Genomic DNA, 12,140 nt, shown 5'->3' with positions numbered 1-12,140 from the left:
GGGATGCTATGGGCAGGATGCTCCGAAGTGCCCAGCTCCGGCTGCGAGGGAGGGCGCAGCGAGGCTGGGGATGCCGGGGTTCCAAATAGGGAACGAACCCAAGTGCCCTTGGCACGAGCAGCCCTGTGGCACAGGGCAGCCCGGGGTCCCCTCACACCCAAGATGCCCCTTGAGGATGGCACCAGGGAAGGACACACGAGAGCCCGGCTCAGCTCTCAAAAAGCGGCCGAAGCTTTTATTTCATCTACGTCCAGCTCGCGAGCGCCAGGGCTGCCAAAAAGCCTCGAGCCGGTGCTTGGCCAGGTGGGTGCAGGGAACGGTGCCCACCCAGCACCTCCCCGCTCCCGGCATCAGCCACTTCTGCACGAAGCCAAGCGCTAAAGAGCTGCCCCAGCCCCAGGCAGGGGTGTGCGGCCGCCCAGCTTGCCCAGCTCCAGCAGCAGCCCCGTGGGGCGGCCAGCGGTGAGCGGGTGCATGCGGGTGCTGGAGGGGCTGTGGTTGCCACCCCCGCTGCCCATGTTGCATGAAGCCAAGCTCAGTGCCCCCCATCCTTGCCCGTGCCAAGGTAGGATTCTGGGGATGGGGCAGAGCCTGTGGCAGGTCAGCCCCCCCCCCCCCAAGACCTGCCAGTCCCCTGATGCTGGCTGCCCATGGCATCTCCTGGGGGGTTTAGTGTAGCGCTGGGTACCACGGACATGGGGGGCTCAAGCCTGCTTTGCTCTGGATGGGCCTCTAGCACATGCAATACGCTGATTGATAAGCAAGAACTGCAACGAGCTGGGGAGCCAGCCCTGGATCCAAGCACAGGCTCCTGGCTGGGCTACTGAAGCCGTTCCCCTCCTGCTGCCTCAGTTTCCCCAAGCGTCACCGGGCTTTGTCGGCAGCCTGCGGCACAGCAGCCGCACCGGCATCACATGGGCACCTCTCCCAGTCCAACGCAGGGGCTGCCTGCAGCATCCCGCGCTGTCATGTCGCAGGAGGCAGCGCCGCCGGGGAGCCCAGCATACAGTGGGGGTGTCCCCGGCCAAATCTGGGGGTGCTCCCGCTGAGGGGGTGAGCCTCACACGCGATTGGGATGCCCCCCACCCAGCGCCTTCTCGGGGGCAGCCTGGCCAGCTTTTTTGAAGCAATAAACCCCAAAAAGCTTGTACTTCTTGTCTGGGAAGCCCAGGTTGCGCACGCCGGGCTCCCGGCCCCCGCAGCGTGCCCGGGGGTTGACGATGGGGTAGCGGATGCTGCCATCCTCCAGCCAGCCAGCCTCGCAGCGGTCCAGCAGCTGGATCTTCCAGGCGGCGTAGAGCTGGCCCACCTTGGCCACGGCCGCCCCGTTGTTCTTGCAGGCCTGCACCGCCTCGGTGTAGCTCAGCTTGCGGTAGGTCTTCAAGAAGTAGACTTTGCCTGGGGGGGAGGCGGACAGACAAAGCGGGGGCTGTCAGGGACCCAGGTGCAGCATCCTGCATCCTGCACCGCACTGGTACCTAGCAGGGTGGGATGGGGCTGAGCGGTGCAAGGTCTGTGGACAACACCCTCCCCCAAATACATCTTTTTTTGGGGGGGGGGGGCTGGAGGAGGTGACCAGCTGAGTGGGCTCTGGGGAGCCACCGCCATGGTGTGGGTAGATTTATGGGGGCTGCACGGCAGTGGTTGGTGATGGCTCCTTGTGGTGATTACACCTGCTATTTATCCTGCCTGCCACCATTAAATAAACATCAGCAGAGCCCCCCCGCACGGCCCTGCCAGCCGGGAGGAATTTACACAGCCCAGGAGCCCTCCCGGCTCCCATCTGTCTTTTGTGGCCCCGGCCTCATCCATCACCCGGGCTGTTTGCTGCTGCAATTACCTCCATCCCTGCTCCTGCCCGGGGAAGACAGGGTCTGCTAAAACCATGTGCCTCAGCCCCAGAGGTGATGGGGCCAGATCCTGGTCCTTGCTGGGGGTCCCCAGCACTGATCCCCTCTTAATGTGCCACAGAGCCCAGGGGAGACACATGCAGCCGCATCCTTCTCTTGCCCAGGGCTGAGAACCTTCCTGGACCATCGTGGGACTCCCCCACATCCTGCACAGCCAAAACAGAGAGCCGGGTGCTCTGTGCCTCAGTTTCCCCCCGCCATTACCGTTGAGATTGGAGGTGAAGCAGAAGGCGTCGTAGTGCTCGCTTTCCTTGTGTCGGTAGCCGTAGTTGCGTACCCCCACCGGCGTGTCCTTGCGGCCGCACTCCTCCCGCGGCCGGGAGATGGGATACTGCACGGAGCCATCCTCCAGCCAGCCGGCATTGCACCAGTCCATGCCCTCCAGCCAGGCCTGGTGCAGCTGGTCGTGCGAGGCCAGGATGCCGTCCTGCTCCAGGCACGCCTGCTGCGCCTCGTGGAAGTTCAGGGTGTAGCGACCCAGCCGCGGGTGGTAGGGGAAGATCACGCCTGGGGGGACGGAGAGGAGGGCTGGGGTATTGGGGGTCTCCCCCACCTTATTTTGCAGCTGCACCCAGCGAAGAGGGTGATCAGTGCAAGGCACCGGCAGCCGGCGGGGAACAGGGGCTGCCGTGGGCTGGGAGACCCGGCTGCAAAGCCCGGCGAAGATGAGCTGCCATCGTCTCTGCTCGGGGAGTTTGGATGCTCCAGGCTTTGCTCAGTAACCGCAAAGGCCCCCGGGCCTGTGACTGCAGGGACCCCTGTGCTCCAGGACCTGCTGCTCTGGGACCTGGAGACATTGGTGGTGCCTGTGCAGGGTCCAGCCAAGCCCTGGTGTCCCTGGAGCGAGCCTATACCAGCGGAGCAGTGCTTCTGTGCCTCCTGAGCCCCCAAAAAGGGTTTCCCCCCTTTCCTGGTGTCCCCAGCTGCAGCAGCCTGTCCTGGTGGGCTTGGAGCCGTGCACGGCACCAACGCTGCTGCCACATCCCGATCCCCCCTGTGGTGCTTTACGAGGCCGTGCTGCTATCTATCTCCAGCGTTTATTAGCTGCCAGCCTGTAAACCTGGAGCAACAATAAAAGCCAATAACAGAGGCAATAAACCATGGCACACGCCAGGAAAAACAACCAGCCATAAAGCAAGACCAAGCCCAGCTCGGGGACGCAGCATCGGGAACCGCGTCCTGGCCATCCCGCGTGGGACATGGGGACACCTGGTGTCCTCCCCATCCCAGTCCCTCCTCCCCAGCATAGCCACGCCGCTACCTTCGAGGTCCAGCTTGACCATGCCGGTGTCATCCTCCAGCTCGTTGGTGACCTCGCACTCATAGCGGCCATAGTCTTGCAGGGTGACGTTGCGGATGATGAGTGAGGCGTCGCCGAAGCCATCCTCCTGCAGAGCCGTGCGGCCGCGGTAGCTGCCAAACGCCCGCCGCGCCTTCCCCAGCGCCACAAAGACATCCACGAAGGCCATGGGCTCCGTCACCTTGGTCCACTTGAGGCGGATCTCGGCCGGGTCGTGGGCGGACACGTCGTAGTGGTACCGGCAGGGCAGGATGATGGTGCCGCCCCGGTGTGTCACCACCTTCCCCGGGGCTGTCTGCACGACCACGGCCCCGCTGTCACCCTCTGCAAGGGACACCGAGCTCAGGGGTGCCCCTGTCCCCAAGTCTGCCCCTGCCTCCATCCCAGGCAGTGCCAGCACACGGGCAGGACCCGTGGTGGGGACAAGGCAGGCTGGGGGTGTGGGGCAGGCAGCGGGACCACCTTGGGGGGGAATTTCCCTCCTTTGGGGGCAATTTCCCTCCTTTGGGGACTTTGCAAACCTCGAAGAGGGTCGGGCAGCTCCTGCCCAGGGCAGGGGGCACAATGGGTGCCCCAAGGACCCTGATCAGGCTTTAATGGATATTAAACCCAAGAGCCCAACGGCTGCAGGATGGCTCCCCTCATCCCACCCTGGGGACCAGCCCAGCCCCCTGCTGCAGATCCCAGTCCCCACTCACCCATGACATGGACCACCTTCTTCCGTCCCCGGGTGCTGAGCGGCGGGTCGGAGGCGAGGACACCAGCGAGGAGCAGCAGAGCTGCCGGGCCAGCCGCCCAGGGACTTTGGGGACGCATCTGGGGGGACAGCAGAGCCCCTCAGCACCCTCCCACCCCCCCCAGGGAGGAGAGCGGCGGAGGGGAGGTCTGTGAGCAAACCCATGCTCTACCTGACCCCCAGCTGCTTCAGCAGCCCCCCCGCAGTGATGCTGGCCCCCAACCCACACCCCGTGGGGGCTGTGCCGGCTGGGGGAGGTGATACCATCACCCACTGACACCCCTCCTGGGGAGCCCCTCACCCTGTCTCCCACCTCACCCACCCCAAGCAGAGGGGGGTGAAGGGCTGTGCTGGGTCACTCATCACCCCTCCCACGGAGCCCACCAACCCGCAGGGACCCCCACGCCCCCGGCCTGCGCCAGCACTGAACTCCACTTCACCCGCTCGGTTACAGCCGGATGAATATTTCATGGCAGCCGCGCCGGCCGGATCGCCTGAGTTATTTATGTCAGCGCCGGCACATCTGGAAACTGAACTGACGCCCGGGAGGGGGCTGTGGCTGCTGGAGCCCCCCCAAGCCCGCCGGCTGCATCCCCGCTTCCCCAGGCACAGCCGGGAGAGATGTACGGCAGAGCCCCCCCGCTCCCTGGGGGGCTGCGACCCCCTCCTCCCCGCGGGCTGGGGCCTGAGCCCCGTGCTCCTGGGGAGCCCCACAAGCCAGCCCGGCTGAGTGGCCCCCCCGTCCATCGTGGGAATGAGCCCCCCTGCCCGAGAGGAGGGGGCTGGGGAGCCAGGGCCAGCTGTGGGGCAGGGAGAGCAGGGCGCCCCCCCGGGGAGTCCCAGGGCCTGGCTGTGGGGCAGGGGGAGCGGGGTGGCCCCCCCGGGGGTCCCAGGGCCCGGCCGGGGGCAGGGGGAGTGTGGTGGCCCCCCCGGGGGTCCCAGGGCCTGGCTGTGGGGCAGGGGGAGCGGGGTGGCCCCCCCGGGGGTCCCAGGGCCCGGCCGGGGGCAGGGGGAGTGTGGTGGCCCCCCCACTGTCCCAGGGCCTGGCTGTGGGGCAGGGGGAGCGGGGTGGCCCCCCCGGGGGCGGAGGGAGCGCCCCCCCCGCTGTCCCCCCCGGCGGCCCCGCGGCCGGTGCGGTGTTGCAGTGCGGGACACTGCGGCGGCCCCGGGGCTGCGGGACGCCGGTGCCCGAGCGGGCAGCGCAGCGCGGGCGGGACCAGCCCGGCCGCCGCAGCCAGAGCAGCCCCCGCCCGGGCTGCCGGTGCAGGGGTGCCGGTGGCGGGGGTCCCGTCCCGGGGGTCCCGTCCCGGCTCCCCGCGGCCGCAGCCCCTCCCCCGCACTCACCGTGTCTCCGCGGAGCGGTGCCGGCCCGCGGGGGGAGCCCGGCCGCAGGAGCGCTCCGGTGCCGCCGGTGCTGCCGGTGCGGCTCCGCGCAGGGGGCGGCACCGGGAGCTCGGCCCGGCCCTGCCCCGGCTCCCGGCGCTGCGCAGGGCCGCCGGCTTGCCAAGGTCACCGGCCCGCCCGGCCCCGGCCGCGGCCGTCGGGACCCCCGGGACCCCCCGGTGCTGCCGGGAGCCCCGGGCCGGGCTGCGGGCCCGGAGCCCGCGGGGTATGAGCAGTTCAACCGGGTAAATGCTCCCCCCTCGGCCCCCGCAAGGGCAGCCCAGAGCCACTGCTAGCAACCCCCATATGCACCTCCACCCGTGCGCACCCCCACCTATTTGCATCCCCCACCCATGTGCACTCCCACCCGTGTGCAGCCCCACCTGTGTGCATCCCCCCATGTGCACCCCCGCTACCCGTGCGCACCCCGACCCATGTGCACCCCCACCTATGTGCATCCCCCACCCATGTGCACTCCCACCTGTGTGCACCCCCACCCATGCGCACCCCCCACCCATGTCCATCCACCCGTGTGCACCTCTACCCGTGTGCATCCCCCCACCCATGTGTACCCCCAACCCCTGTGCACCCCCCACTCATGTGCATCCACTCACTGTGTGCACCCCTGACATGTGTGCATCCCCCCACCCATGTGCATCCCCCCACTCATGTGCACCCCTGATGCTTCTGCATCCCCTCACTGTGTGCATCCCCCCACTGTGTGCACCCCCACCTGTGTGCATCCCCCCACACGCTTGTACCCCCACTCACGTGCACCCCTGGCACAGGTAGGGGCACCCCTCCCCCCGGCTCCCCCCGCCCCGACCCTGAGCCGTGGTGCCAAGGGCAGCACAGGCAGCAGGAGCCCCCCCCAGCCCCTGCACCCCAAAGGGCAGCAGGGGACACAGTCTGGCAGCTGCTCCCGGCCCTGGGCAGAGAGTGAGAGCCCCCCGGGCCCCAGTGGGTGTCGTGGGAGGCCACCACAGTGCTTTGGCCGCTGCACGGGGGTGACATCCCCAGCTCTAGGGACGGGGGCTCACGAGCCAAACCTTTGCTCCTTTATTTTGTAAACAGTGTTTTCCTGGCACAGTCCCCACTCCTGCATCCTCACGGCGTGGCTGGGAGCACCGGGGTGGCTCAGGGCCCGCTCGGCCCCCGGGGACCCGCCAGGAGTGGAGCCCAGCTCCCACAGCCCCCCACCAGCAAGACCCCCGCGGGCCTGAGCAAGGGCAGAGCAGCGGCTGCAGCGATGCCCCCGCCGAGCACCCTGGGGTCCCCTCCAGCACATCCCACAGCGCCAGGGAACACAGCGGGGACCAGAGCATCCCTGGGGACAACTCTGCCAGCCAGGTCCCACAACAGGCTGCTCTGGCGGGGAGAGGGGAGACGGGCAGCAGCCCCCTGGGGGGGGCAGGACATGTCACTGGTGCTTCTTGGTGGCGTGCAGGCTGGCAGGAGTGGCGGGCAGGAAGAAGGCAGGGCAGCGCAGGCAGCGGAGGGCCAGGAGCTGGGGGCCCAGTGCGTAGAAGACGTTGGTGAAGAGGAAGCTCCACCAGACATCTTCAGGGGTCTGGTAGGGGAAGGGCGTGCGGGCGTGCAGCGAGGAGCCCAGGTGGGAGAACTGAGCCTGGGGACACAGGGTGGCATGGGGGGGCCTGGCCCACTGCAGCCCATCCCAGCACCGAAGGGTGTTTGGCAGGAGCACACCCAGCGCATCCTATCTATAGACCTGCGGGCTCGCGCCAGCCTATTTCTGGCAAACTAATCCCCGGCTCCATTAAGATCCACCGAGGCCAAAGTAATTAGCGGGCAGCGGCGGTGGGAACTGCTCCACATGCAGCGGTGGGGGCGGATCTGTCACCCCAGGCTCAGCCCTGGCCCCCCACTTGCTCTCCCCTGGCCAGGACCAAGACCCAGCCCGGGGGTCCCACTGTCACCCCCCACCCCTGCAGCCAGGGGTGGCCCTCACCTGCGCCACGGCACCGGCAAACACCAGGCTCCAGTCGGGCAGCCAGGAGCAGCCAGGCAGCACCAGCCCGTAGATGCAGAGGCAGAAGAAGGGGAGGACGTAGAACATGTAGATCAGCATCTGGGGGGGTCACACACGGAGAGGGTCGCCCCGTCCCCCGGCGGCACGGAGGGATCCAGCCCTGCCTCCCACCCACTCACCTGCACTTTGGGGTAGGCGACAGGGTCGCGCAGGTACGGCTCGTGCTGGTAGATGTACTCAAAGCACGAATCAGCCGGACAGTCCAAAACCACCTGGGGACGAAGAGTGGAGGGAAGGTGGGTGTGGGGCAGATGGACCCTCCCCAGGACCCCATGGACTCACGGGACCCCTACAGCCCTCTCCGGGACCCCCATGTGGGGAACCAGCACTCACCATCCCCCTGAAGAAGGTGAATGCAGCGGTGAGGAGCAGGACCAGGATCAGCCCCATGTCCTGGGGCCGCTGGTACAGGCACTTGCGTTGCTCCTCTGCAACCTGGGAGATGGAAAACGCCGTGTTTTCGGCTCCACACGGTCCAGGCCCAGGAGGGGGATAAAGCTGACGGCTCCCGGTGCAGCTCCCCGTGGAGCCTGAGCTCCCAGCTCACCTTCTCAGGGCTGAGGCATGGCAGGACCTTGGGCTGCTGGAAGAGCCTCACCCCAGCCCAGATGGGGATGAGGATGTAGGGCAGGTTGAGGAGGAAGGCAGGGCTGAGGTCAGAGCTGTATTTCCCTGAGGAAGGAGAGTACAGGATAGGCACGGCAGGGCGCTGGGCGCTCAGCATCGATACTTGCTGCTCGCCCCCAGGTCAGCACCTTCCTCCTCTGCCCGCAGGATAAGTGCCTGGGAGCAAAGCTGCCAGCCGGCAGGATGGAGGCGGCCTGGAGGGACCAGCAGCGGAGCCCCCCTCCGCACCCCCGTACCTATCAGGTTCCCAAGCAGGAAGACGACGATGCTCATCAGCAGAGAGCCCAGCCAGAAGAGACCCAGGTTCCTGTAGCTCTTTCTGCAGAGACACCGAGCTCAGACGCCTCTGCCAGGCTCAGAGCTCCCCTCCCCACAAAATTCGGGATCCTCCAACCCCCACGAGCCCCTCCGAGCTCCTAAGCTGTGAAGGTGCCACGCGGCCACAGGAGCCACCGTGCCTTCCTGCTACTGTCCCCACTCACCTCTGGCCGATGGCCGCGATCATGGCGAGGTAGAGCCCATAGTGGATGATGCCATCCCAGTAACAGATCATGATGCCGTGCGCCGTGCGCAGGTGGGGCTCGCCCTGCCCGTTCGGAAGTTACCGGATCATACGGGGTGGGGGCAGATGCCTTCCCACAACCCCCTAGGGGACCCCGCGGGAGCTGGGGCTGCTCCGTGCATGGTCCCTCTGGGGCAGGAGCAGCTTCGGGAGCAGGAGCAGCATCGGCACTGGAGCCGGGTGCACAGGGCTGCTCGTTGGTGTGAGAGCCCGCGGTGGGGTGAGGTGGTACCTCTCTGACGTAGACCTCCATGAAGCCAGAGATGTAGCCATCCTCCTCCAGTGAGATGATCAAGTCGACGACGGAGGTGAAGGAGAACACCACGAACACTGCGGGAGAGCGAGCCAGCTCTGAGCAGGTCCCACGGCGCTCCCCAAATCCCAGCTCTCCGCTCCCTGTCCCAGCACAGGATCAGTCCCCACACCCCGAGGGTGACTCACCACAGAAAAGGGGGTCCTGGAAGTGGCTCACTCCGCTTGTGAGGAGGATGATGGAGAAGAGGCCGGCGAGCACCAGCACCACCGTCAGCATCAGCACCAGTGGGCTGCTGCAGGACAGCAGGATGGGTTCAAGCACCTGGGCATGGCCGGGGAGTGAAGCCCCATTTCTCCTGGTCCAGGTGAAACTCCCTCTGCCCCCCAACACCCACCCCCCCCCGACCCCGGTTTTGAGAGGTCTCCACCAAAGCAGGGGGAACAGCGGGATCAGACCCTGCACGCCAGCACCGGTGCGGGCCATGGTGGCACATGGTGCTGCCCATCCTCTGTGGTGCAGGAAACGGCTCCGCCGGGGTCTGAACTAAACCCGAGGAAGCGAAGCCTGGAGGCAGCCTGGGTCTGGCACCCAGGCACGGATGGGGAAGGGGCTGCCTCGCCAAGACTCTGTGCCAGGGCAGGGGAGAAGCCCCAGCGCCGTCCTCCGTCTCCAGGCTGTGGCAATGGGCCACTGTCACAAGAGACCAGGGAAGCCAATGATAAAGCAAATTGGTAACAAGGAGACATATACTGAAAATGTGTCCTAAGAGAACGAGGAAAAAGGGGAATGTGTCCCGAGCTTGCTGCACCCCCTCCCAGAAGCACGTGCATCAGCCGGAAGAGCTGCAGCTCTGGTCCAGCCAAGCCTTCAGCTACGAGACACCGAAAACACGACAGTATTTTTCACTCAAGCCTTTAACCCTGTTACCAAAGAAAAAGAAAAGGCAAAGTCGCAGCTGTCTGCACAGACGTCGCTGTTAATAGCTTATCCTGGAGAAGCACCCAATTAGCGGGCTGAGCGCTCCTCGGCACAGCACGGCGGATGTGAGACCAGGGATGAAAGGCCAGCTGTCCCCCTGCCCCAGGGTCACCCGGCTGAGAACAGCCCAGGTCTCATTTACAGGAGGCTGTGACAACACCTGGCTCCTGTTTGCCTTGTGCAGGCGGAATTACTCTGACAGGGACAGTGGTGGGGGAGCCCAGGACCCCGCACCCAGGGACAGGATGGGTGTCCCTGCGGCACCACGTGAGGCTGAGCTTGTCCTCACCACGCGCCCTGCACGTCTGAACCAACAGATGCTCTTGAAGAAACCTCAAAACAATAAAATAATTGAAGTGTCACCACCTAAGTGCATTATTACTAGTGTATAATTAATTACTACACAACTAATTACTCCCACAGAACGATTAATTCAGAATTCAAACACGGATGCTGCAGTGGAGTAGCACCTCCGGTCACCATGGGACCGGGCGTGTGATGGGGTTTGAGACTCACCAACACGTGCTGATGCTGGGGCCACCCCACACACGCACCAGCACCTCAGGGTGCCGTGCTCAGGGCACCCAACTCACCCTGCCAGGCTTTGAGGCCACCATCGCTCGTCCCACAGCGGGGACCAGTTAAGGAACAGGGGGATGTATCCCACTCGGCATACCCCTGCAACGCCCAGGCCAGAGAATAATATTGTTACAGGCTTTAATTTGGGGGGCAGGTTGGGGGGGTCGGTGCTCCCCAGAGCATCCTACCGATGGTTTGCACCCGATGCCGCATTGTGCAGAAGGGCTGTGGATTTCATAGCAATGGATCCCTGAGATCTGGGCTGCAGCAGTGCAGCATCACCATGGGACGGAAGGGAAAGAGGAGACCAAAAAGATGGGAATGAAAACCAGGAAATTAAAATTTTTAAGTAAAGTTTATCAGGTGGCCAGGAAAGCCCCGGCTTTAAAAGTTTGGCTAAAAGCTCTTCCTGCTGGTGAAGCAAAAGCAGAAATTAGCTATAAAAAGAAATGTATAATTAATGGGAAAAGGAGAGTCAAGGGGCTTGGCAGGAATGAAAGGATGGAAATACGGGGGGAAACCCGTAGCTGGCAGGTCCTGGGGTGTGAGACTGGAAATAAGAGTAACCAGCCAGAAGGTGGTTTTACATAGAAGAAAATAAAGCAAGGAAGGGGGTGGGGCTTGGGGGGCTCACCGGGAGCTGGACCCTGGCTGGGGGTATCAAACCCCCCAGGCGAGGGTGATGGCCGGAGATGTGCTGAGCCCCCAGAACATGGCTGGGCTGGGGCATCGCAGGGGGGTCAACGCTGCAGTAAACCCAAAAGCGGGGCTGTTGCCAGGCAGTGGCAGTGACGAGGGGTGGCATCGGCCACTCTGGGACACGCCAGCAGCCAAACTGCCAGGGGGTCACTCAGGGGGGGATCCAAGGTGTGGTGGGGTCCCCAGTGCCCGGGGTGGCATGGCTGTGTGTGGAGGTGACACCCAGTGTTGGGGGTCCTGTCCCTCTGGCCCAGGGGCTGGGGTGGGGCCAGGTGGCTGGAGAGGGTTCTGATAAATCAAGGAGGTGCTGAGCACCCTCATTGCTGGGGACTGGGGCTGTCGGCGAGCCCCAGCATGCTCCGTGCTGGCGCTGAGCCTGGGCAAGCCTGCTGCGTGTCCCCACCGACAGCGGGATTTAAAAGCCATGAAGGCAGCCATGAACCATGCCGGAGAACTCCAGCACCCTGCCCTGGGCACTGCTCCCCCCTCTCCAGGTCTGGATGGGACCCAGTGGCCTGTCCCGGGTGGGATGGCTCCCACCACCCGCCGACAGAGCCTTGCCCTGGGCCAGACTGGATGCTCCCCCCGAGTGCCAGGCTGGACCCAGCATCCAGGACCAACAGAGGCCAGGACCCAGCACCCTGCCCCAGAGCTTTGTCCCTGGTCTGCACTCACTCTGCCAAGGTGGTCGCGCTGTTGATGCCGAAGGCCACGGGGATGGCGAGCAGGGACGGGGCGAGCACGCCCGGCACGGCGGGGAGCTGCATCCCCAGCACGGCCGTCACCGCTGCTGGAGCCCGTGGACTTTGGCCCCAGCAAACAGGCAGCGCCCTTAAAGCGCCAGAACCGCCTGGGGGAAAGGCCAGGGGGTCCCGGGGGGGGGCACCCAGCAGCCGAACACCCCTGTGTCCATACGAGGGTCCGTGCTGGTCTCTGTGCTCAAGGGCTGCCTTGAGAATTGGTGCTAAGGGCTGCGGGGAAAGGATAAAACCACTCCAGAAGAGCCTTCTGAAAGCTCAGGGGCTGGTGGGTTGGGGTTTTTTTCCCCCCCAATTCATTC

The 12,140-nt window shown here is 65.2% G+C and overlaps 2 protein-coding genes across 4 annotated transcripts; both read right to left on the bottom strand.

The window, feature by feature from the left end:
- Nucleotides 1-208: 208 nt before the first annotated feature.
- HAPLN4 (hyaluronan and proteoglycan link protein 4) lies at nucleotides 209-5,421 on the bottom strand. Its single transcript, XM_055708007.1, has 5 exons — nucleotides 5,291-5,421; nucleotides 3,909-4,026; nucleotides 3,172-3,534; nucleotides 2,115-2,417; nucleotides 209-1,398 (listed from the first exon to the last, which is right to left on the bottom strand). The coding sequence occupies exons 2-5, from the start codon at nucleotides 4,024-4,026 to the stop codon at nucleotides 1,061-1,063; spliced, it is 1,122 nt and encodes a 373-aa protein (XP_055563982.1). The 5' UTR covers nucleotides 5,291-5,421; the 3' UTR covers nucleotides 209-1,060.
- A 944-nt stretch (nucleotides 5,422-6,365) lies between these two features.
- Nucleotides 6,366-11,876, bottom strand: TM6SF2 (transmembrane 6 superfamily member 2). 3 transcript variants are annotated; one of them, XM_005444280.2, is made up of 10 exons: nucleotides 11,756-11,876; nucleotides 9,010-9,116; nucleotides 8,801-8,898; nucleotides 8,489-8,592; nucleotides 8,243-8,325; nucleotides 7,927-8,051; nucleotides 7,713-7,814; nucleotides 7,499-7,591; nucleotides 7,299-7,418; nucleotides 6,366-6,956 (listed from the first exon to the last, which is right to left on the bottom strand). In XM_005444280.2, exons 1-10 carry the CDS (start codon nucleotides 11,845-11,847, stop codon nucleotides 6,750-6,752), a joined length of 1,131 nt encoding a protein of 376 aa, XP_005444337.1. In that variant the 5' UTR covers nucleotides 11,848-11,876; the 3' UTR covers nucleotides 6,366-6,749. The 3 variants fall into 3 exon arrangements, with proteins under 3 accessions (XP_005444337.1, XP_027668648.1, XP_027668646.1); XM_027812847.1 differs by having other exon boundaries at nucleotides 6,366-6,836; XM_027812845.2 differs by having other exon boundaries at nucleotides 9,010-9,145; nucleotides 11,756-11,833.
- Nucleotides 11,877-12,140: the final 264 nt, after the last annotated feature.

This window comes from Falco cherrug, chromosome 4 (assembly GCF_023634085.1).
Source record: "Falco cherrug isolate bFalChe1 chromosome 4, bFalChe1.pri, whole genome shotgun sequence".
Taxonomy (NCBI): domain Eukaryota; kingdom Metazoa; phylum Chordata; class Aves; order Falconiformes; family Falconidae; genus Falco; species Falco cherrug.
This window is presented reverse-complemented; position numbering and strand designations above follow the sequence as displayed.